Here is a 24898-nt window from a genome sequence, read left to right as displayed (position 1 = left end):
GCCGTCATTGTAAATAATAATTTGTTCTTAACTGACTTGCCTTGTTAAATAAACGATAAATAAATAAAAAATAGTTGATGTTGAGATGTGTCTGTTACTTGGACTCTGTGAAGCATTTATTTGGGCTGCAATTTCTGCGGCTGGTAACTCTAATGAACTTATCCTCTGCAGCAGAGGTAACTCTTGGTCTTCCTTTCCTGTGGCGGTCCTCATGAGAGCCAGTTTCATCATAGCACTTCAAAGTTCTTGACATTTTCCAGATTGACTGACCTTCATGTCTTAAAGTAATTTCTCTTTGCTTATTTGAGCTGTTCTTCCCATAATACAGACTTGGTCTTTTACCAAATAGGGCTATCTTCTGTATAACACCCCTACCTTGTCACAACACAACTGATTGGCTCAAACGCATTAAGGAAAGAAATTCCACAAATTAACTTTTAACAAGGCACACCTGTTAATTGAAGTGCATTCCAGGTGACTACCTCATGAAGCTGGTTGAGAGAATGCGAAGAGTGTGCAAAGCTGTCATCAAGGCAAAGGGTGGCTACTTTGAAGAATCTCAAATATAACATTTTAATTTGTTTAACACTTTTTTGGTTACTACATGATTCCATATGTGTTATTTCATAGTTTTGATGTCTTCACTATTACTGTAATACATGTCATTTTGCAGATGCTTTTATCCAAAGCACCTTACAATCATGGGTGCATTCATTTTACATACGGGTGGCCCGGGAATCAAACCCATATACCTGGCATTGCATGCCTTTACGAACTGAGTCATACAGGACCACTATAATGATGCAATGTTGCACTTGGTTTGTGCTTGGCTACGGAAACTGTTGTTGCTTATGTTAATTTTGCAGCTAACTGTTACAGATGTGAATCTATTAAGTATGATTGCAAGCTCTTAATGCTTCATAAATGTAGGTTAAAAAGAACGTCTTAATTGAAAATCAGATAATGTAAACAATCTAGACTACTATTTCCTTCTGCATATCAAAAGAGCTTTGCTTTCTACCGTCACATAATGATTTAAACTATTGTTGTGGATCAAATACATCCACTTCCAATCTAATAACTGTCCATATGAATATATATTTAAATTAACATTGACAGAGTATAACATCTATAAATATAAATGTTCATATATCAAATCTACATTGACAAAGTATAAAATACAAAACAATACCCATTTTTCCCCATATACTGTACATTAAATGTTTCTTCTTGACCAATACAAACAAGCATAATAACATATATAAAGTGCTTCCTGTGAAGTCCATCCTGAAAAAGTTATTTCCAGCTCTTATGAATGCCCAATAGGGATCCAGATCAGGGTACCAAATTATATGTGAAAATATCCTAACTGGCTCCTTATTGGGCATATTCATGTGTCTCATTGGTAGATTCTATGGGACAGAGGCAAAGTGTGTCAACTACAGAAAATGCAGGGTAGATGGGCTCAGTGAAAGTGGTGTAAAATGTGTGCAGGAGAGTCACCATGTCAAAGGTGACACTATACAGAGTCAGAGTGCCAGCAGGCCAGTCCAAATACACTCCTACCCGGTTAGAATCTGTGGGAGGGGCACAAACTGGAGTCCTTTTTCTATTATGTCTTGCTGAGAAACCTCCATCATCTGTGCAGTACCAACTCCATGACATTTCATTCCAGCCTAGCCAACTTTTGTACCCATCCTCCATCTTGGGTATCCCTCTATACGTTGCTGCAATCTTAGTAGTTTTACAACCAAATTCAACTTCCCAGTAGCAGCGATCAGAAAGACTCTCTCTACACAGCACTTGTACATTTGCCAGGCTGAATCTGTCAGGGTGATCGGCGTAGAGCTGCACCTCCCTTGTTTTTGCAACGTTTCTTCCATCTTCACTTATTCGCAGCATTTTGTTTGCTGTGTTTGAATCTAGTGTAAGCTGGCATGCATCTGTAAATGAAAGAGAGGGGTTAGGAAGGACTGGAGTTTCAATCTGTTTACAGATTCGGAGGCAGAGAAAGTTTGCTGGCTTGTAGAGCCTTGATTCACAGATTTAAAACCACCACAGATAAAACAATACAACATAGCTTACATTTCAAGAGCCTCCATTTTTCCCTGCTTGATCCAAGACGGTCAATACTGAAAGTTGAAAACCAGAACTGTGAGCATATATTTTACAGTTTTGTGGCAAATGTGTGGTTAACATTAGTATTACTGCAATTTCTGAGCCAGAGCACTTTTATTGTAAGAATTCACTTTATCACATTTTGAAATGTGTTTAGAATTCAACAGTCAAACAACTGAATTATGATCACTGCTCTATATACATGAACGTGTTTTTAAATACCATACGTTTCGAGAGAGTACTAACTTAATGTATGGTTTTGTCCCCACTCTGGCGCTCAACATCACCGGTCTGCTTACCACCGGTCCTGCCAACCCATCTTTACGCACACCTGGCAACCATCATTACGCACAGAGCTGGGTTGAAATGCCATGGCTTCCTACTCCAGTGCTCCCTCTATTTCGCTCATCAGATGAGAGCCCCCACCACCGAGAGGTCCAAGGTTGCCACGGTCATTTCTCTGCTGACTGGACGGGCGTTGGAGTGGGCCACGGCCGTCTGGGAGAGAGGAGAGGAAGAGCTGGGTTCCTATGAGCGGTTCATGGCTCTGTTCAGGGGAGTCTTCGACTGTCCACCGGAGGGCAGAGAGGGGGGTGAGCGCCTGCTCCAACTACAGCAGGATGGGCAGGATGGCCAGACCACGACAGAGTACTCATTCATCTTTCAGACAGTAGCAGCATCCAGCGGATGGAATGAGCCAGCACTCCGCATCCTATTCAGAAGAGGATTGCGCAAAGAGGTCCAGACGGAGTCGGCGTACCCGAGACGACAACCTATCCTTGGATGCCCTCATTTACATCTAATAACTGGGTACCCAAATGCTGGAAGACCTGCTTACCCTTTCCCTGTGGTTCCACATTGGTTGAGAGTCCTGTGGTTGCCCTTCAGGCCAACATCCCAGAGTTTTTTCCCAAGACCCGCACCACCTGTCTCCCTCCTCATCGCCCATGGAACTGTGCCATCGACCTGTTTGCAGGCTCTGTGCAGCCGCATCTACCCTCTGTCGGTGGCTGAAACCAAGGCGATGGAGGAGTACATCCAGGAGGCTCTCCAGCAGGGTTTCATTCGCACATCCACCTCCCCTGCTTCTTCTTCGTGGCCAAGAAGGACAGAGGATTGCTCCCTGCATCGATTACAGAAATCTGAATTACATCACCTCTTCCGTTGGTGCCGGCCACGATTGAACAACTCTGCGGGGCCCGGTTTTTCACCAAGTTGGACCTGCAGAGTGCCTACAATTTCATCCGTGGGGGGATGAATGGAAGACTGCCTTCAGCACGATGTCTGGTCACTACGAGTACTTGGTGATGCCTTTTGGATTAGCCAATGCTCCGTCAGTGTTCCAGGCATTCGTCAACGAGGTGTTCCGTGACATGCTTGGATGCCAGGTGGTCATCTATATCGATGACATCCTGGTCGACTCGGCTACCTTGGAGGAGCACATCGCTCACGTCTGAGTAGTCCTGGAATGTTTCCTGGCCAACCACCTGTACGTCAATTCCATCAAGAGGAGGTCTCCTTTTTGGGTTACCAGATCGGCCAGCAAGGAGTCATGATGGATGAGAGGAAGGTGGCTGCTGTCAGGCCATGGCCAGTCCCAACCACCATAAAGGGGTTACAACGTTTTGGGGGATTTGTCAACTCCTGCAGACGATTAATTAAAGAACTTTAGCTGGATCGCCTTTTTCACTTCTCTCCTCAAGGGTGGTCCCCGGAAGTTGGGATGGAATTCTATAGCTGACGAAGCCTTCAGCCTACTGAAGGGTCGTTTCACCTCCGCCCTGTTGCTTAAACATCCAGATCCTACGCTGCCCTTTGTGGTGGGGGTGGACGCTTCAGAAGTAGGTGTTGGGGCTGTCCTGTCCCAACGTCAAGGTAATCCACAGAAATTGTATCCATTTGCATATTACTCAAAAAAGCTGTCTCCTGCAGAGAGGAACTACGATGTTGCTGATCGGGAGCTGGCATTAGAGGTGTGGAGACACTGGCTGGAGGGCACCCAGGACCCATTTCTCATTCTTACCGACCATCGGAACCTGGAGTACATACAGACAGTAAGGTGACTTAACCCACGCCAAGTCAGATGGGCCCTTTTCTTCACCAGATTCGATTTCACGCTGACATATCGCCCAGGTAAAAAAAAAACATCAAAGCCGATGCCCTGTCCTGTCTCTATTATTCGGGAGAAGTTCCTGTTTTGAGTGCACCCATAATCTCGCCCCCTCGAGTCGTAGCCCCCGTGCTCTGGGACGTAGATGTGGACATTCGCCAGGCCCTGGAGAGGGAACTCGCACATGCCACCTGTCCTCCTGAGTGCACCTACGTTCCCATGGGGATAAGGGATCGGCTATTGACCTGGACGCACACAGCTGTTGTTGCTGGACATCCAAGTACCATTCAGTCCATCTCTGGAAAGTACTGGCACAGGATGTCACTCGTTATGTCAACTTCTGTTCCGTATGTGCCCAATCCAAATCCCCCCCGAACACTCCAGCAGGTAAACTCCTTCCCCTTCCCGTGTCTCAGTATCCCTGGTCTCATCTGTCCATTGATTTTGTCACTGATCTCCCATCTTCCGATGGTTTTACAACCATGTTGGTCATAGTGGACAGATTCTCTAAATCATGCAGTTTCATCCCTCTCTCTGGTCTCCCTACCGCTCTCCAGGTCGCTGAAGCAGGTCTTCCGGTACTATGACTTCGTGGAAGTTATCGTCTCCGATTGTGGCCTTCAATTCACATCACATGTATGGAAGGCTTTCATGGAGAAGCTGTGGGTCACGGTCAGCCTCACTTCCGGGTACCGGCCTCAGTCTAACGGGAAGGTGGAGAGGATGAACCAGGAGCTGGGGAGTTTTCTGAGGAGCCACTGCCAGGACCGGCAGGGGGAGTGGGCCTAATTCCTTCCTTGGGCTGAATACGCCCAGAATTAATTGCGACACTCCTCCACCGGGCTGACTCCCTTCCAGTGTGTTCTGGGTTATCAGCCAGCCCTGGCTCCATGGACTCTTGAGCCAGATCGAAGCTCTTGCGGTGGATGAGTGGTTTATCTGCGCAGAAGAGGTATGGAACGATGCCCACGTGAGACTCCAGCGCACCATCTGCCATCAGAAAGAGCAGACAGATCGCCACCGCAGTAAGGCTCCCTTACTCCATCCTGGTGATCGCGTCTGGCTCTCCACCAGGAACCTCCCGCTCGCCTGGGGCTGTTCAAGGTCCTCCGGAGGGTCAACGAGGTAACTTACAGATTACAACTCCCCACTAACTACCGGATCTCACCATCTTTTCACATTTCCCTCCTCAGGCCGGTGGTTCCCGGTCCCCTGGCTGATGCCATCCCCCATGACACCCCTCCGCCTCCCTTGTACATCGAGGGGAGTTGCCTATGCCGTCAGATCACTCCTGGACTCCCGACGTCGTGGGGGTCGGCTCCAGTATCTAGTGGACTGGGGGGTACGATCCAGAGGAGCGGTGTTGGGTTCCAGTGGATGACATTCTAGATCCCAACATCATCCGAGATTTCCATCTTTGTATTCCGGACGGGCCCGCTCCTCACTGGCCAGTATCGTCCTGCGGCTGGAGCCGCGCATCAGGGGGTCTACTAACCACCGGTCCTGGCAACCCATCTTTACGCACACCTGGCAACTATCATTACACACACCTGCGTCTTGTCAGTCACACCTGGACTTGATTACTCCCTTGATTACCTACCCTTTAAATAGCACTCTTTTGTTATCAGTCATCATGTACTATTGTTTATGTTTCTATGTCAGACGCTTCTCTTGAATCATTATTATTAAACTCACTAACTGCACCTGCTTCCTGATGTCACTTATTTGTGCTCAACATGTTTAGTGATTACTCCAATATTATTTTTGCGCAAACTGTATATTCCCTAAAAGATGAATGCAGATGAGGCATAACTCACCTCAGTGCCTCTAGTTTACAGTGTGGATCCTCCAGTACAGCAGAAAGCTGCTCTACCCCTGATTCCTCTGGATAGTTGAAGCTCAGATCCAACTCTTTAAGGTGTGTTGAGTTTGAACTCAAAGCCATGGCTAGAGAAACACAGCCCTCGTCTGTAATTCCACATAGTGAGAGCCTGTAGAAAAATGGAGGGAGGATGAAGGTTGGAGGGTGGTTGAGGGCCAGACATTTTCACTGAAGAGCAAAAACAAGCAACCTTTTTTATTTCACATGCTAAAGCACCTTTCACAATCGCTTACTAATTTGTCCCTGAACCTTGGCAAAAATGTCAATGCAATATAGTGAATATTTGTAGCAGTGGGGATTAGTGAAACCTCGGCCTGCAATCTCGCCACTTGCACTGCCGAAATGGGCCTTTCCCACTAGACACACCATGTCATTTCATCATGGAAATTTGGGTAATATTTGGTAGAGACGTTGATCAATGACATGTCAACCTTTATTCACCCACTCAAAAAGTCAGCCAAAAGTTGAATTTCCAATGTGTTATCACTATGCTTTCAAACATCTAAAAGCACAACCAAATTCCAATGGAAAAACAATGTCTCATTTTTGGTTTAGTTGCCACTCAAATATCTATCACTGCGTTTTCAACCATTTAAAAGCACAGAAAGGTTCAAATGGGAATACAATGCCAGATATTTTGTTCATTTACACAACAGATCACTGTGCTTCATCTAATAGTAGAACAACCCTGCCCTGTGCAACTGGGTCCTGGACTTTGACGGGAGGCCCCCAGGTGATGAAGGTCGGAAACAACATCTCCACTTCGCTGACCCTCAACACTGGGGCCTGAAAGGATGTGTGCTCAGTCCTCTCCTGTACTCCCTGTTCACCCATGACTGCGTGGCCATGCACACCTCCAACTCAATCATCAAGTCTGCAGACAGCACAACAATAGTGGGCTTGATCACCAACAATGACGAGACAGCCTACAGGGAGGAGGTGAGGGCATTCGGAGTGTGGTGTCAGGAAAACAACCTCTCACTCAATGTCAACAAAAGAAAGGAGATGATCGTGGACTTCAGGAAACAGCAGAGGGAGCAGCCCCCCTATCCACATCGAAGGGACAGCAGTGGAGAAGGTGGAACGTTTTAAGTTCCTGGGTGTACACATCACAGACAAACTGAAATGGTCTACCCACACAGTGTGGCTGAAGAAATTTGGCTTGCCACCCAAAACCCTGACAAACACACAATCGAGAGCATCCTGTTGGGCTGTATCACCGTCTGGTACAGCAACTGCACCGCCCTCAACCGCAAGGCTCTCCAGATGGTGGTGCGGTCTGCACAACACATCACCGGGGGCAAACTACCTGCTCTCCATGACACCTACCGCACCTGATGTCAGAGGAAGGCCAAAAAGATCATCAAAGACAACAACCACCCGAGCCACTGCCAGTTCACACTGCTATCATCCAGAAGGCGAGGTCAGTACAGGTGCATCAAAGCTGGGACCGAGAGATTGAGAAACAGCTTCTATCTCAAGGCTATCAGACTGCTAAACAGCAATCACTAACTCAGAGAGGCTGCTGCCTACATTGAGACCCAATCACTGGCCACTTTAATAAATGGATCACGAGTCACTTTAAACAATGCCACTTTAAATAATGCCACTTTAATATTGTTTACATATCTTACTTTACTCATATCACATGTATATACACTGTATTTTATACCATCTATTGCACCTTGCCTGTGTCGCTCGGCCATCGCTCATCCATATACTTACATGTACATATTCTCATTCACCCCTTTCGATTTGTGTGTATTAGGTAGTTGTTGGGGAATTGTTAGATTACTTGTTAGATATTACTGCACTGTCAGAACTAGAAGCACAAGCATTTCACTACACTCACATTAACATCTGCTAACCATGTGTATGTGACCAATAAAATTTGATTTGAACCAAATGACCTGGATTGCAGTTGAGATTACATTAAAAGTAGGCTAGTTGGTGCAAGTGATCAATGCCATTTGAGATTCTGTGCAAATTACTACAACAATTGTTAAGATCTCCACAGACCTAAGACGACCTATGCAGGCTATCTTGGACATACACGCTTTATTTGATTACATAAGAAGACATTTATAGTTCCAGTAACCTCAATGTGGCTATGGATGTGTTACTCATTTTAAGGTTGAATGTTATATTAGTTTGTAAGATAACTTTAAGCTATTTACTGTATTACAAAAGTAATATTGAATTGTGTTTAGTTGACAATGCAACCAAATATCAACATTTAAAGGAGATGTATCTACTGGGACTGAGAGACTGAAAAACAGCTTCTATCTTAAGGCCATCAGACTGCTAAACAGCAATCACTGACTCAGAGAGGCTGCTGCCTACATTAAGACCCAATCACTGGCCACTTTAATAAATGGATCATTTGTCACTTTATACAATGCACTCTAAATAATGCCACTTTAATAATGTTTACATATCTTACATTGCTCATATCAGATGTATATACTGTATTTTATACCATCTATTGCACCTTACCTATGTAGCTTGGCCATCGCTCATCCATATATTTATATGTACATATTGTCATTCACCCCTTTCGATTTGTGTGTATTAGGTAGTTGTTGGGGAATTGTTAGATTACTTGTTAGATATTATTGCACTGTCGGAACTAGAAGCACAAGATATTTCACTACACTCGCATTAACATCTGCTAACCATGTGTATGTGACCAATAACATTTGATTTGATTTGCTTGGAAAGTTACATCTGAGCCACTGGCTGAATACCATTCTTTAACTTGTATTTTTGTTTGAGTTAGAGACGTGAACCCAACATATCATTGTTAACTTCAGTTGTCGACAAGTTAGTAGGGTATTTAGTGTATTTGAAAAGTTGTCAACGCAACCAAATATCAACATTTGAAGGATATGTATATTCTGCTTGGATAGTTCCATCTCTGCCACTGACTAAGTCTGGCTTTAATTCTAGTTTGTCTACAAATTAATAATATTTACAATATTTTTGATTCACGTCTTCATCTCAACCAAAAATCGAAGTTAAAGAATAGGAATAAATCAACTCAAACTTTAAATACATTATAAAAAAAAGTTTGATTTAGTCCTATTCTTTAACTTAGATTTTTGGTTGAGATGGAGACGTAAATCCAGCATATCAATTACTAATTTGTAGACAAACTAGAATAAAAAAAGTCAGACTAAGTCAGTGGCACAGATGGAACTATCCAAGCAGATCTCCTTCAAAATGTTGATATTTGGTTGCGTTTACAACCAAACACAACCTCATGGCAATATGTATTTTATGGAGTATTTTTTGCTCATCTTTATCAAGGGTGACAATAATTATTGACCTGACTGTACATGCACAGTACTCACCGAAGTATCTCCAGCTTACAGTGTGGATTCCCCAATCCTTTGGAGAGGAGCTTCACTCCTGAATCCTGCAGGTTGTTGTCGCTTAGGTCCAGCTCTACTAGACTAGAGCTTGCGCCTATGATCGAGGCCAAGGCCTCACAGCATTTGTCAGTAAGATTGCAACCATCCAATCTGTAGATGTGAGCGGCATAGTATCTCAGTTATGACTTGAGTTTATTTAGCAAAAAAATGCATTATCAAAGTGCTGAGACTGGTACTAACCTTGCCATTCTTGATAACTTCACCACTGGCAGCAGCCTCAAAAGCCCTCCATCAGATTGGACATACTTCTTCAGTTCAAACACATCCAGGTCCTCCTGTGAAGTCAGCAACACAAAGGCCAGAGCCGACCACTGTGTAGGTGTAAGGTTCCTTACTTGTAGGGAACCTAAGCTCAGGTAACTATGGATCTCCTGCACTAGGGTGTTGTCATTAAGTTCATTCAGACAGTGGAAAAGATTGATGCACCTCTGTGGAGAGGGATACTCTTTGATCTTCTTCTTAATGTACTGCACTGTTCTCTGAATGTCCTCTGTGCTGCTTCCTGCCTGTGTTTGTGTCAAGCCCTTTAAGGCAGCCTGATTTGACTCCAGTGAGAGGCCCAGAAGGAAGCGAAGGAAAAGGTCCAGGTGTCCATTCTGACTCTGTAATGCTCGGTCCACTGCACTCTTGTACAGGTTGATTAAAGATCGTCCTTTCAATGACAACCTCGCAAGTAGTGATTTGTCCAGTAGATTTTTGCCACTTCTTTGAAACGTCAGAAACACAAACAAAGCAGCCAGGAACTCTTGAACACTCAGATGCACAAAGCAGAATATCCTCTTTTGGTGCAGAACAAATTCTTCCTTAAAGATCTCCGTAAACCAACTAGAATACTCTGATGCTTCACTGACATCAATGTCGATCTCTTTCAGGTCCTCTTCGTAGAATACAAGATTTCCAGTCTCCAGCTGTTGGAAAGCTAACTCCCCCAGTTTCTGAATGATGTCATCCTCTGACTTGGACTGGTTAGTGCTTTGGGACCTCTTGCTCTTCATTTGTAGTTGAAGGGCCACTAAATTAGAGTACATCTGTGTCAAAGTGCAGGGAATTTCGTTGCTACATGCTTCTACCAGTAGTCCCTGTAGAACAGTGGCTACAATCCAACAGATAACTGGTATGTGGCACAAGATGTAGAGGCTCCTTGATGACTTCACGTGTGTGGTAATTCTGCTAGCCAGACTCTTATCAAGGATTTTCTTGGTGAAGTATTCTTCCTTCTGTTGGTCATTGAACCCTCTCACCTCTGTCACCCTGTAAAAGCATTCAGGTGGGATGCGATTGGCAGCTGCAGGTCGTGTGGTTATCCAGAGGAGAGCAGAGGGAAGCAGATTTCCCTTGATGAGGTTTGTCAGCAGCACATCCACTGAAGTTGACTTATGGGCATCACAACATGTTTCATTGTTCTGGAAGTCTAGAGGAAGTTGACACTCATCCAGACCATCGAAGATTAACAAAACTTTGTTCTGATCACTGTCAATACTTTTTAACTCTTGCATCTCTGGGAAGAAATTGTGAATAATCTGAATCAAGCTGTAATCTTCGTGTTTGATCAGATTCAACACACGAAATGGAAGAGCAAGTATGAAACAAATGTCCTGATTTGCCTTTCCTTCAGCCCAGTCCAATATGATCTTTTGCACAGAGACAGTTTTTCCAATTCCAGCGACTCCCTTTGTGAGCACAGACCGGATAGTTCCCTCTTGTCCAGGTAATGGGTTGAAAATGTCATTACTTTTGATCACAGTCTCTTGTGTTGCTGCTCTCTTGGATACATTCTCAATCTGTCCTACCTCATGTTCATCTTCAACCTCTCCTCTACCACCCTCAGTGATGTACATATCTGTGTAGATATCATTTAGAAGTGTTGGATAACCTTGCTTTGGGAGACCCTCAAACACATATTCAGACTTATTCCTGAGACTCGATTTGAGCTTTTCTTGACATGTCCTTAAGACTTCGCCTGAGAAGAAAACAACATTCACAGAGTGTTCATGTCATTCAGAAATGTCAGTGATAGAACAGGGGCTCAGCAAATGACAGTGTAGAGTGGGCATTAAGTCACGGAACAACTCAGACCAGGTCAATATAAACTACAACACAGCCATGAAAGGAAATGTTTTCTTAGTTCCACTAACCACCTGGACCCTCTTGGCTGAAACATCTGTACTGTCTTCCACATTTCTACTGATATGATGATCGCTTTAACAACTTACTTTCCTCCACTGTGTGAGCAAGCGATTCCTGGTTGGAAATCCATAGAGAGTGCAGTGTGATCTTTAAAGCTCCTTCTCTGGCACATTTCTGTAGCATCATCGTAACATCATTCAAGACATTACTATTTTCCAGATTACTATCAAATTGGTGTGGATACTCCTGACTTAGATCCCTTTTGAAAGTCTTCATCTCATCCAACCAGAACTTGAGAACACTGTCTTCAAGCCTCTGAAAACAGCATAATCATCAATACTATGATAAAACCACAGGAATCTTTCAGTGGGTAGTAAGCATCTTATTATTTAATAGAGGAAGTGAAGTAGACAGGCAGATGAGAGGGGTTGTGAGAGAAAAATTACGTATTTACCTGATTTGTTTAATATTAATAGTTAACAATTATATGCTTAACAATAGTAAGACATTTCATGTTCTACTCTCTCTCTCTCTCTCTCTCTCTCTCTCTCTCTCTCTCTCTCTCTCTCTCTCTCTCTCTATATATATATATATATATATATATATATATATATAAATATAAAAGACCCATGATTCCTCAGAATCATTGGGCTCTCAACAAATCACCTACAGTCTGATTGTTTGAAGAAATGACTCTCCTTATTGGTTAGAATTTCCATGACAGGGTACAGTAGACAAAATAAGCAAGCTAGAGTTAAAAGTGAATGTCTGGTGGGCAGACCCACTATAAAAAAATTTTAAAAACACTACAGTACATACCTGGAGAATGGGAGACAGGTCAATTGTGTCCCTGTGAGTAAAACACATTTCTGATTAATTCCATTCAGTGTTTTTAATTCAATAGGCAATACAAAAATAAAGTACTGAATGTGATCACAGGACATTGTGAATAACAATTGGGGGAAAAGATTAAGTAAATTTAAGCTTTCTGTTTTTTTTGTCTCCAGTGTAGGGTTGCAAAATTAACCGGTAATTTCGAAAGTTACTGTAATTTTGGTAATTAATTAGGGTAATTCTTGGCAATCTATGATTCTATTAATTTATATGTTTTAAAATTCGACAACAAAACCTTATACACACAATCTAGTAAAGGAATGGGATGAGAATATATAAATAGTGAAATAATACATTTATAAGTCATTTATACTTGAATAACTTTTAAAAAAATGTATTCATATAAAATATATTTTCTTCATCTTCATTTACACTGAGTATACCAAACATTAGGAACACCTTCCTAATATTGAGTTGTATCCCCTGTTTCACCTCAGAACACCTCAACTCGTCAGGGCATGGACTCTACAAGGTGTTGAAAGGATTCCACAGGGATGCTAGACCATATTGACTCCAATGCTTCCCACAGTTGTGTTGGCTGGATGTCCTTTGGGTGGTGCACTCTTAGAAAGAAATGTGCCATTGAGAACCTAAAAGGGTTATTTAGCTATCCCCATAGGATAACCCTTTGAAGAACCCTTTTTGGTTCCAATTAGAACCACTTTGATTCCAAGTAGAACCGTTATGAGTTCCATGTAGAACCCTTTCCACAGAGGATTCTACATGGAACCCAAAATGGTTCTTCCTGGAACCAAAAAGGGTTTTCCTATGGGGACAGCCCAAAAAAACCTTTCGAAACTCTTTTTCTAAGAGTGCGGACCATTCTTGATACACACGGGAAACTGTTGAGCGTGAAAAACCCAGCAGTGTTGCAGTTCTTGACACAAACTGGTGCACCTGGCACCTACTATCAAAAGCACTTAAAAAAATGTTTTGGGGGGGCGGGGTGGGTTCTAGCAGAACGTTAGTGAGAGGTTGCTACCAGATAGAAGTCCTATCTCCAACCCTCCCGTGTGCTGCCCTCCTGGAAGCTTTATGGGTCCGTACGGCTGGTGAGCAATCAGCCCCTTGATTACTCAACAGTCTTAATCAGCTCCAATTCATCCTGGCCAGAGGACCCGTTGAGACCTGGCACGTCCAGCATGATGTAGACTCCGTCTGTCACCAGGCTTCGACGAGTCTCCCCCTGGTGGCTTGTCCACGGTACGCCACAACTGATTGAAGTGGATTTAACAAGTGACATCAATAAGGTATCATAGCTTTCACCTGGATACACCAGGTCAGTCCATGTCATGGAAAGAGCAGGTGTCCTTAATGTTTTGTATACTCAGTGTATGTCTCCATATTGTCCATCAGTTTCTAGTGGATAGACCATATTGTTCAAGAGAAAAAAGCCTAATGAATGGAAACAGCATCTGAATCAACATTGGCATCATTTGCAATTACCTCTGCAACTCTTCCAAATATTGACTTTTTTCACAACTGCCACCAGTTCGGCCACAAAACATTTACAGTAAAGACATATTAATGTAGTAAAATAAATAAATAAATAAAACGTATCAAAATATACAGTGCATTTGGAAAGTATTCAGACCCCTTAACTTCTTCCACATTTTGTTACATTACAGCCTTATTCTAAAATTGATTCAATAGTTTTTCCCCCTCATCAATCTACACACAATACCCCATAATGACAAAGCAAATACTGTTTTTATTTTTATTTTAGCAAATAAAAAACTGAAATATCACATTTGCATAGGTATTCAGACCCTTTACTCAGTACTTTGTTGAAGCATCTTTGGCAGTGATTACAGCCTCGAGTCTTCTTGGGTAAGACGCTACAAGCTTGGCACACCTGTATTTGGGGAGTTTCTCCTATTCTTCTCTGCAGATCCTCACACGCTCTGTCAGATTGGATAGGGACTAATTGGATAGGGACTAATCAAGGGGCTGATTGCTGCACAGCTATTTTCAGACCTCTCTAGAGATGTTCGATCGGGTTCAAGTCCAGGCTCTGGCTGGGCCACGCAAGGACATTCAGAGACTTGTCCCGAAGCTACTCCTGCGTTGTCTTGGCTGTGTGCTTAGGGTCGTTCTCCTGTTGAAAGGTGAATCTTCACCCCCAGTCTGAGGTCCTGAGCGGTCTGGAGCAAGGTTTCACCAAGGATCTCTCTGTACTTTGTCCGGTCCTCTTTCCCTCGACCCTGACTAGTCTCCCAGTCCCTGCCACTGAAAAACATCCCCACAGCATGATGCTGCCACCACCATGCTTCACCGTAGGGATGGTGCCAGGTTTCCTCCAGACATTCAGGCCAAAAAGTTCAATCTTGGTTTAGGTGCCTTTTGGTGCGCTCCAAGCGGGCCGTCATGTACCTTTTACTGAGGAGTGGCTTCCGTCTGGCTACTCTACCATAAAGGCCTGATTGGGAAATAGGGATACCTAGTCAGTTGTACAACTGAATGCCTTCAACTGAAATGTGTCTTCCACATTTAACCCAACCCCTCTGAATCAGAGAGGTGCAGGGGGGGGGCTGCTATAATCGACATCCACGGCACCCGGGGAACAGTAGGTTAACTGCCTTGCTCAGAGGCAGAACGACAGATTTTTACCTTTTTACCTTGTCAGCTCAGGGATTTGATCCATCAACCTTTCGGTTACTGGCCCAACGCTCTAACCACTAGGCTACCTATCGCCCCCGAACAGGGACTCTTTTGTGGAGTGCTGCAGAGATGGTTGTCCTTCTGGAAGGTTCTGCCATCTCCACAGAGGATCTCTGGAACTCTGTCAGAGTAACCATCGGGTTCTTGGTCACCTCCCTGACCAAGGCCCTTCTCCCCTGATTGCTCAGTTTGGCCGGGTGGCCAGCTCTAGGAAGAGTCTTGGTGGTTCCAAACTTCTTCCATTTAAGAATGATGGAGGTCACAGTGTTCTTGGGGACCTTCAATACTGCAGAAATGTTTTGGTACCCTTCACCAGATCTGTGCCTCGACACAATCCTGTCTCAGAGCTGGAAACACAAGCAATGGACATTTGACCAGTGGAATTTGTCTTTGGTCTGATGAGTCCCAATTTGCGATTTTTGTTTCCAATCGCTGTGTCTTTGTGAGACGCAGAGTAGGTGAACGGATGATCTCTGCATGTGTGGTTCCCATTGTGAAGCATGGAGGAGGAAGTGTGATGGTGTGTGGGTGCTTTGCTGGTGACACTGTCCGTGATTTATTTAGAATTCAAGGCACACTTAACCAGCATGGCTACCACAGCATTCTGCAGCAATACTCCATCCCATCTGGTTTGCGCTTAGTGGGACTATAATTCCTTTTTCAACAGGACAATGACACAACACACCTCTAGGATGTGTAAGAGCTATTTGACCAAGAAGGAGAGTGATGTAATGCTGCATCAGATGACCTGGCCTCGACAATCACCTGACCTCAACCCAATTGAGATGTTTTGGGATGAGTTGGACCGCAGAGTGAAGGAAATGCAGCCTACAAGTGCTCAGCAAATGTTGGATCTCCTTCAAGACTGTTGGAAAAGCATTCCAAGTGAAGCTGGTTGAGAGAATGCCAAGATTTCAAAGCTGTCATCAAGGCAAAGGGTGGCTACATTGAAGAATATAAAATATATTTTGATTTGTTTTACACATTTTTGGTTACTACATGATTTGCTGTAAATGTTTTGTTGCAAATGAAAACTTGTTCTCAACTAGCCTACCTGGTTAAATAAAGGTGAAATAAAACATTTTTATAAAATCCATATTTGCTATTTCATAGTTTTGATGTCTTCACTATTATTCTACAACGTAGAAGAAAATAGTAAAAATAAAGAAAAACCATTGAATGAGTATGTGTGTCCAAACTTTTGACTGGTACTGTATGTTATGAAAATTACCTTAAATCTTTGAAAGTTTCAAAAATGTTGAAAGTTACTGGTGACATTCCCTCCCTTTGCCACAATACTCCAGCATGTATTATTGCTATGAACATTGCAAACCAATGGCCAGTCCCTTTCATCGCGTATTAAGATTATAAAATAAGATAAACTTACTTTTGATCAGTTAAATGTGCCCCCTTCATGGAATATGTTGTAATATCCATTGAAGTATCACTCTCCAGGACCATACAACTAGTCATAGGTGAGTCTTGGACCCTGTAAATAACCAAATATGGACTGGTCAGCTTATAAAGGGCTCTTACTATACAGTGATGAAACATTTCCAAAATGTTGCCTATGATAATATAACAAGCAAAGTCTTCACTTCTCATCTGTTTTGACAGCGCCATCTTTGAAATTGATTATTTTATGCATTGAAGTATCACTCTTCAGTGACATACAGCTAGGCACGGGCGAGTCTGGTCTCTCTTGCTGAACCCTGTAAATAACCCAACATGAAAGGACTCAACTTACAGGCTATGTGTATCTGATTAAATTGATGATACATTACATAATGTTGCCAATAAGATTACCACCAATAAGTTCCTTACTTCTCATCGGTATTGACAGCAGCATCATTGAAGTTCATAATGTGATTCATTGACTTATCACTCTTGATTGACCAAGAGCTTGACACGGGCGAGTCTGGTCTCGCTTGATGGACCCTACAAGAAAACCATAGGAAAATAGCATTTAAAAGGTATAATTTTAAAAGCAGCATTTGACAGATTTCCACAACAAAAAAGAGCACGAACTGAGATGCCAATCTCCTTCGCTATTGTTGTCACGCAGCTATCATGTTGAGCAGAGCGAAGAGAACTCCTGTGCAAGTGCAGATGCTCTCTGTGGGTGTTCACAAGTAGGCCTTGTGTCGGGTTTACTCTTCAATATTTTTGTTTCACACTGCTGCTCGTATCACTGAGGCCGGCCCGGGATTCAATCCGATGGCACTGTCAATGATGTTCGTTTTAAAGGCAATGTTCCTGCGCTTGCAGAGATTGCATTAACAGTAAAAGCTGCATTTGTTGCCTCAATCGGAAATTACCTTTAAAATGTCTAACGCACTACAATGTGAGATACAGTAGGTTTGAATCCTGGCCTAAGTCTCAGTGGCTGCGTTTAGACAGGCAGCCTAACTAGAATATGTTTTATTTTGACCAGTCAGATTAGCTCTGGAAAAGATCTGGATGAAAATATCTGATGTGATAAGTCAAAAGACAAATGTAAAAAATTATCCAAATTGGGCTGCCTGTGTGAATGCAGACAGTTTAACATATTCCAAAAGAGAAAACATAGTGGGCCAACTGCAACCAACGATGGCAAATAGATTATCGTTAACCATTATAGGCCACCAATGTTCCTCTCCCTAAAGCGGATGTTGTGGTTTACTCTTAGTCCTGATTGCTGCCAACGTGGTGGTATTATCATCGGAACAATGTAATCCTGCTATTTGAGGAGACTAAGGGCGATTTATCTACTTGGCAATCATTCTGTACAACTGAAACAATAGTATTTCATTGATCACGGCAAATCTACTACGGCAATATAGGCTACACATTTGAAACTAAATCGTGATTGTGTTGTATTTTTTATCAAATTCTATTGTATTGTAATACATTTATTGTGGTTAGACTGGTAGTGATGAGTAATATTTCCAACGTGTAGTGGTGGAAAAAGTACGCAATTGCCATACTTGAGTAAAAGTAAAGAAACCTTAATAGAAAATGACTCAAGTAAAAGTGAAAGTCACCCAGTAAAATACTACTTGAGTAAAAGTCTAAATGTATTTGGTTTAAAATATACTTAAGTATCAAAAGTAAACGTAATTGATCAAATATACTTAAGTATCAAAAGTAAAAGTATAAAATATTTTCTAATTCATTATATAAAGCAAACCAGACAGCACCATTTTCTTGTTTTTATTTATTTATGGATAGCCAGGGGCACGCTCCAACACTATAAACGAAGCATGTGTTTAGTGAGTCCGCCAGATTAGAGGCAGTAGGAATGACCAGGGATGTTCTCTTGATAAGTGTGTGAATTAGAAAACATTTCTGTCCTGCTAACCATTCAAAATGTGACGAGTACTTTTGGATGTCAGGGAAAACGTATGGAGTAAAATGTACATCATTGTCTTTAGGAATGTAGTGAAGTAAAAGTGAAAGTTGTCAGAAATATAAATAATAAAGTACAGATACCCACAAAAAACACTTAAGTAGTATTTTTACTTAAGTACTTTACACCACTGCCAATGTTTTAATAGAGGGGATTATTTATTTGTAGAACAATTTGAAAACGCTAAAAAGTTATCCTTTATATTTTCTTACAGGGCTACAGAAATTATGCCAGTTGGCCTAATGTGGCATATTGTACATCGTTTCTTTAATAATGTTTGAATTGGAAAGAAGTGGAAAGAGAGAGTAATTTCGTATTATTTGGAAGTCGTTATCTTAACCAAATACACAGATGCAAAGTGCTTTGATTTATAATTATATTTAAATTGTATACAGTGCATTGGGAAAATATTCAGACCCCTTCCCCACAATTTTTTACATTATTCAAAAAAAAAAATATACATTTTAAAAGCTCAGCAATCTACGCACAATACCCCATAATGACAAAGCGAAAACAAGTTTATAAAAAATAAAAATAATTAATAAAAAATAATACCTTAAACATAAGTTTTCAGACCCTTTGCTATGAGACCACATTTTGTTAGGTTATAGCCTTATTTTAAAACAGATTTTTTTTTTTAAATCCTAATTAATCAACACACAATACCCCATAATGACAAAGTGAAAACATGTTTTTAGACATGCTAATCTATAAAATTGCTATTCTATAAAAAATAAAAACAGAAATATCTTACTTGAATAAGTATTCAGACCCTTTGCTATGAGACTAAAAATGTAGCTTAGGTGCATCCTATTTCCATTGATCATCCTTGAGACGATTCTACAACTTGGAGTCCACCTGCGGTAAATTCAATTGATTGGACATGATTTGGAAAGGCACACACCTGTCTATATAAGGTTCCACAGTGCATGTCAGAGCAAAAACCAAGCCATGAGGTCGAAGGAACTGTCCGTAGAGCTCCGAGACAGGATTGTGTCGAGGCACAGATCAGGGGAGGGGTACCAAAAAAATTCTGCAGCATTGAAGGTCCCCAAGAACACAGTGGCCTCCATCATTCTTAAATGGAAGAAAGTTAGGAACCACCAAGACACTTCCTAGAGCTGGCCGCCCGGCCAAAATGAGCAATCGGGGGAGAAGGGCCTTGGTCAGGGAGGTGACCAGAACCCGATGGTCACTCTGACAGTGCTCCAGAGTTCCTCTGTGGAGATGGGAGAACCTTCCAGAAGGACAACCATCTCTGCAGCACTCCACCAATCAGACCTTTAAGGTAGAGTGACCAGACGGAAGCCACTCCTCAGTGAAAGACATATGACAGCCCGCTTGGAGTTGCCAAAAGGCACATAAAAACTCAGACCATGAGAAACAAGACTCTCTGGACTGATGAAACCATGATTAAACTCTTTGGCAAAGTACTGAGTAAAGGGTCTGAATACTCATGTAAATGTCATATTTCAGTTTTTACTTTTAATAAATTAGCAAAAATGTCTACAAACTTGTTTTTGGTTTATCATTATTGGAAATTGTGTGTTGATTGAGGGTGGAAAAAATATGAATACATTTTAGAATAAGGCTGTAATGTAACAAAATCTGGAAAAATCAAGGGGTCTGAATACTTTCCAAAGGCACTGTATCAACACGTTGCTGCAATCCATATCACTTTCATTTACAATGTCGTAATTATTAATAAAAAGTTGGTCTTCCCTAACTATATTTTCACAGAAGAGTAGCCTCGATGTAGGCGTAATTTGGCTAAGTAATTGTCAGCAATTAAACGTGTTAATAAATCCTCATAATTGACAGGCTACATTTCCAGTCAAATACTTTTGTTTCAGATGTCATATCAGATTCTTCGATAAATCTTTTTCGATATCATTGTTCCTGTTTGGGAGTAATGAACGCAGACAATTACCATTTCCCATGCCATTTCCGCTGTTTAGTATTAAACCGGCTTGACACCATAACAACGTCAGATCAACTGGTCTGGTAGTTTATTCCCCTGTTCTTTTCTTTGCAGCCATGATTATTATAGTTCTGAGCTCTGGTTATTTTAGTTCTGCGCTCAGTGTAATCTCCCGCTGGTACCATGTTGAGAAATCCAGCGGTAACCGGTAGATGTGCGTTAAATTCTGCCTCTTCGTTGCAATGCACCTCACATAGGTCAAAAGAAGAACTGAATAAAAAAAATAAAAAAACGCAGATCAAACGGCATAATAACCAATCGGAGGAGGGATGCTCTGACTAGCCAGCTTTGAGACCATGCTGGTTGATTATATACACTACAGTGTACATGACCAAAAGTATGTGAACACCTGCTCGTGGAATAGCTCATTCCAAAATCATGGGCTTTAATATGGATTTGGTCTCCCCCTTTGCTACTACAACAGCCTCCACTCTTCTGGGAAGGCTTTCCACTAGATGTTGCAACATTGCTGCAGGGACTTGCTTCCATTCAGCCACACGAGCATTAGTGAGGTCGGGCACTGATGTTGGGCGATTAGGCCCGCAATCTGCGTTCCAATTCATCCCAAAGGTGTTAGATGGAGTTGAGGTCAGGGCTCTGTGCAGGCCAGTCAAGTTCTTCCACACTGATCTCGAAAAACCATTTCTGTACGGACCTCGCTTTGAGGGGCATTGTCATACTGAAACAGGAAACGGCCTTTCCCAAACTGATGCCACAAAGTTGGAAGCACAGAATCGTCTAGAATGCCATTGTATGCTGTAGCATTAAGATTTCCCTTCACTGGAACTAAGGGGCCTAGCCCGAATCATGAAAAACAGCCCCAGACCATTATTCCTCTTCCACTAAACTTTACAGTTGGCACTATGCATTTGGGCAGGTAGCGTTCTCCTGGCATCTGCCAAACCCAGATTCATTCGTCGGACTGCCAGATGGTGAAGCATGATTCATCACTCTAGAAAACGCATTTCCAATGCTCCAGAGTCCATTGGCGGCACACATAACGCAACTAATTGGGTATTTGGCTTGTGTGCGGCTGCTCGGCCATGGAAACCCATTTCATTAACCTCCCGAGTAACAGTTATTGTGCTGACGTTGCTTCCAGAGGCAGTTTGGAACTCGGTAGCAAGTGTTGCAACCCGAGGACAGACGATTTTTATGCGCTACGCGCTTCAGCACTCGGCGGTCCTGTTCTGTGAGCTTGTGTGGCCTACCACTTCGCGGCTGAGCTGTTGTTGCTCCTAGACGTTTCCACTTCACATTAGCAGCACTTACAGTTGACCGCGGCAGCTCTAGCAGGGCAGAAATTTGACAAACTGACTTGTTGGAAAGGTGGTCACTGAGCTCTTCAGTAAGGCCATTCTACTGCCAATGTTAGTCTATGGAGATTGCATTGCTGTGTGCTCGATTTTTTACACTTGTCAGCAACGGGTGTGGCTAAAATAGCCGAATCAACTAATTTAAAGGGGTGTCCACATACTTTTGTATACATAGTGTATTTCAGAATGTTGCCTGTTAGATTAAAGGCCCATTGCAGTCCAAATTCTGTTTTCCCTGCGTTTTATATAATTTTGTACAAGAGCTGATTAAACTAACACTGCCAAAGTGTAAAAAAATTTATCTGCATTATTTCACCATAGTTACTGGTTGAAAATACAATCTACAGTTTATTAGGTACACCCATCTAGTACCGTGAACTATCTAATACACAGGATGTTTTTGTGTGACCCTCTCGTCTTCCTCTCTGGCTAGGCTAGGTTTTCTAACTTAATAAACCAACTAGCATAGGTATGACCTGAGTATGATCAAGTTGGGGCCTATAAATAGATGAGTGGCATTAATATACTAGGCAGCAAGTGAGAAATAATGTCTCTGTCCTAAATGGCACCATTTTCCCTACATACTACACTACTTTTGACCAGGGCCTGTACTGTATTATGTACTGTATGGACCCACCCATAGTTTTATTTCTGTGACAGAAAGACAGCAGGGCAGCATACTATACCTAGGTGCTCCACGGTTACCATAGAGACTAAAGTGGTTAAACTGGTTTAGCATGCTAGACTCTTGACTGTGTGTGTGTGTGTGTGTGTGTGTGTGTGTGTGTGTGTGTGTGTGTGTGTGTGTGTGTGTGTGTGTGTGTGTGTGTGTGTGTGCTCCAGACACAGAGGTGAGAATGCATTGTTTAAATGGTCAACATATTGAGTCAAATACATTTCTAGAATAGCCTGTCTAAAAATGACAGCTACATACACAATCCAAACTTTGCAGTGTGTCTCATAGACTAGACATAACATATGCAATGTAAATCTGAGACGCTCAAAGTTAGTATGATACAGTGCATTCGAAAAGTATTGAGACCCCTTGACTTTTTCCACATTTTGTTACGTTACAGCCTCATTCTAAAATGGAATAAATCAATCTACACACATTACCCCATAATGACAAAGCACAAACAGGTTTTTAGAAATGTTGGCAAATTTATTCAAAATAAAAAACAGAAATACATTATTTCCATAAGCTGGCTTGCTGACCATGGTAGTACTCATAACACTGTTTGAAAAAGGCTGGTCTATGATACCATACAGCAGGGGTACTACTATTTGAGAAGGCCCTATCTGGCAAAGGTCCATATGGATTTGTCGACGTAGTAGACAGTAAAACTGGATTAAGTAAGCCTACAGTCATCAAAATATGCCAAATAATTGACTCCCTGAAGAAAAAAAATTTACACACTTACTTGAACAAATGACTATGTTCTTCCATGAAGTATTACAGTTTAGAAGTTGACATTATCATAGCCAGTCACAGGTATGCAGACAGGAGCAGGAGGGCCGTCAATATTTGCCATATCCCAAAGTGTCAGACGGGCAGCCTACACGACCAATCAGATGAGGGATTATGCTGACTAAGAATTCGCAAGTATCGACCAATCCGATGAGAGGGTGTGATGACGCAAATGCCGCTTTAGCAATTTTGTTGCTACATTTAGCAACTTTTCAGACTACCCTGGCAAATTTTATTTGAAACAGCACCTGGCAACAAATGTAGCTACTTTTAAAAATGTATTTGAAACTCTAAATGACACACAAACAATTTTCTCTGTCACACACTCAGTCACAACACACGTGCCTGGCTGCAAAAGTGCATTGTGAGTGACGTCTGCAGAAGGCCAGCAGCAATTTCAGTAAATTGCAAATCATTGTTGGCTGACTGCAGCAGCAGTAGTACGGGTTCGACGAGCCAAATCCAGGGGCGGAAATCCCGGGGGGGGACAGGGGGGACACGACCCCCCCATCCTGGGAAAAATATGATTTGTCCCCCCCAATATCACTGAAACATAACTATGTAATTTAAATAATATTAACAATACGCAATGAAAGCAATTGTGCTGATTATAGACACTTAATAGCGCGTTTTTAAGTTTCAAAAGATTGCGACCTCCCCACCCTTTGCCTCACAATGGTGTGATCCACTGCCAGTTCCTTAGTTTGCACGTAACTGCCGTGAGGTTCATCCAGTCAATCGCGCACACACACACTAGCTGAATATGCAGAGCTAGCGCGCAAATATTAACTATTAAGCTAGCTAGTACCTATTCCATTTATGTGGCGTCGTCAAAGATGGAATCAGCATGCAGATGATGTAAGTTAGTGCTTCAAAGTCCCTGTGATAAGGTTAGCGATAAACTCAAGTCCAAACTGAACAGAACTACACTCTCTTCTACCATTGTCTTAAATATATTTAATGGTCTCGTTGCAAAAGCTAAATTGTCGCAAGGGAACTTTTATTTATTTATTTTATTTCACCTTTATTTAACCCGGGTAGCAAAGATTATAGCAAACACCACTGAAACTGAATTGGTGCTCGCTAGCTTTGCAAATTCAGCTATTGTTGGAAGCCAGCCAATTTGAAACAAACTATTAAAATTACAAAAGGTTGCAGCATATGTTGTGTAAATGGTGAACTCATACAGCTGTCAACTCTTGTCATTTTAATCCGTTTCACATTTGCTAGCTACCTTGTAGATCGAAGCCCAAATAGAATGATAGAAGATGGTAGAAGCCCATCTCCTACTGTAAATAACCTACACACTGAGTGTGTGTGTGTGTGTGTGTAGCCAGCCAGCCAAGTAGAAAAATGGCAGAAAAATAAAAGACGGACATCAGAGTATTTTTCAATACACCAAAACGCATAGTAAGAACCCTAGTAGCCTAATATCTCAAAGACTAGTTGATAAAATGTTCATAAGAAAGAAATGAAATTCTAATGGAAATGTTTCACAATGATGTCATTAGGCAGAGCA

General features: G+C 42.2%; 1 protein-coding gene across 2 annotated transcripts; it reads right to left on the bottom strand.

The window, feature by feature from the left end:
• Positions 1–573: 573 nt before the first annotated feature.
• LOC106606595 (NLR family CARD domain-containing protein 3) lies at positions 574–23446 on the bottom strand. Of its 2 annotated transcripts, XM_045719956.1 has the most exons (11): positions 23333–23446; positions 17051–17164; positions 16825–16938; positions 16614–16715; positions 12491–12521; positions 11758–11986; positions 9725–11504; positions 9464–9634; positions 6046–6219; positions 2086–2132; positions 574–1943 (listed from the first exon to the last, which is right to left on the bottom strand). In XM_045719956.1, the coding sequence occupies exons 1-11, from the start codon at positions 23356–23358 to the stop codon at positions 1378–1380; spliced, it is 3354 nt and encodes a 1117-aa protein (XP_045575912.1). In that variant the 5' UTR covers positions 23359–23446; the 3' UTR covers positions 574–1377. The 2 variants fall into 2 exon arrangements, with proteins under 2 accessions (XP_045575912.1, XP_045575913.1); XM_045719957.1 differs by lacking the exon at positions 16825–16938 and having other exon boundaries at positions 23333–23435.
• Positions 23447–24898: the final 1452 nt, after the last annotated feature.

This window comes from Salmo salar, chromosome ssa06, assembly GCF_905237065.1.
Source record: "Salmo salar chromosome ssa06, Ssal_v3.1, whole genome shotgun sequence".
NCBI classification, from domain to species: Eukaryota; Metazoa; Chordata; class Actinopteri; order Salmoniformes; family Salmonidae; genus Salmo; species Salmo salar.
This window is presented reverse-complemented; position numbering and strand designations above follow the sequence as displayed.

Bases quoted from the DNA above. Each gene is read 5' to 3' on its own strand.
- LOC106606595 (XM_045719956.1), bottom strand. From the start codon at position 23,358: ATGGAAGAACATAGTCATTTGTTCAA. The intron at 9,635-9,724 runs GTTAGTACCAGT...TCACATCTACAG, and splicing joins AAGTTATCAAGAATGGCAAG to ATTGGATGGTTGCAATCTTA. The intron at 1,944-2,085 runs GTAAGCTATGTT...TTTCATTTACAG, and splicing joins AAAATGGAGGCTCTTGAAAT to ATGCATGCCAGCTTACACTA.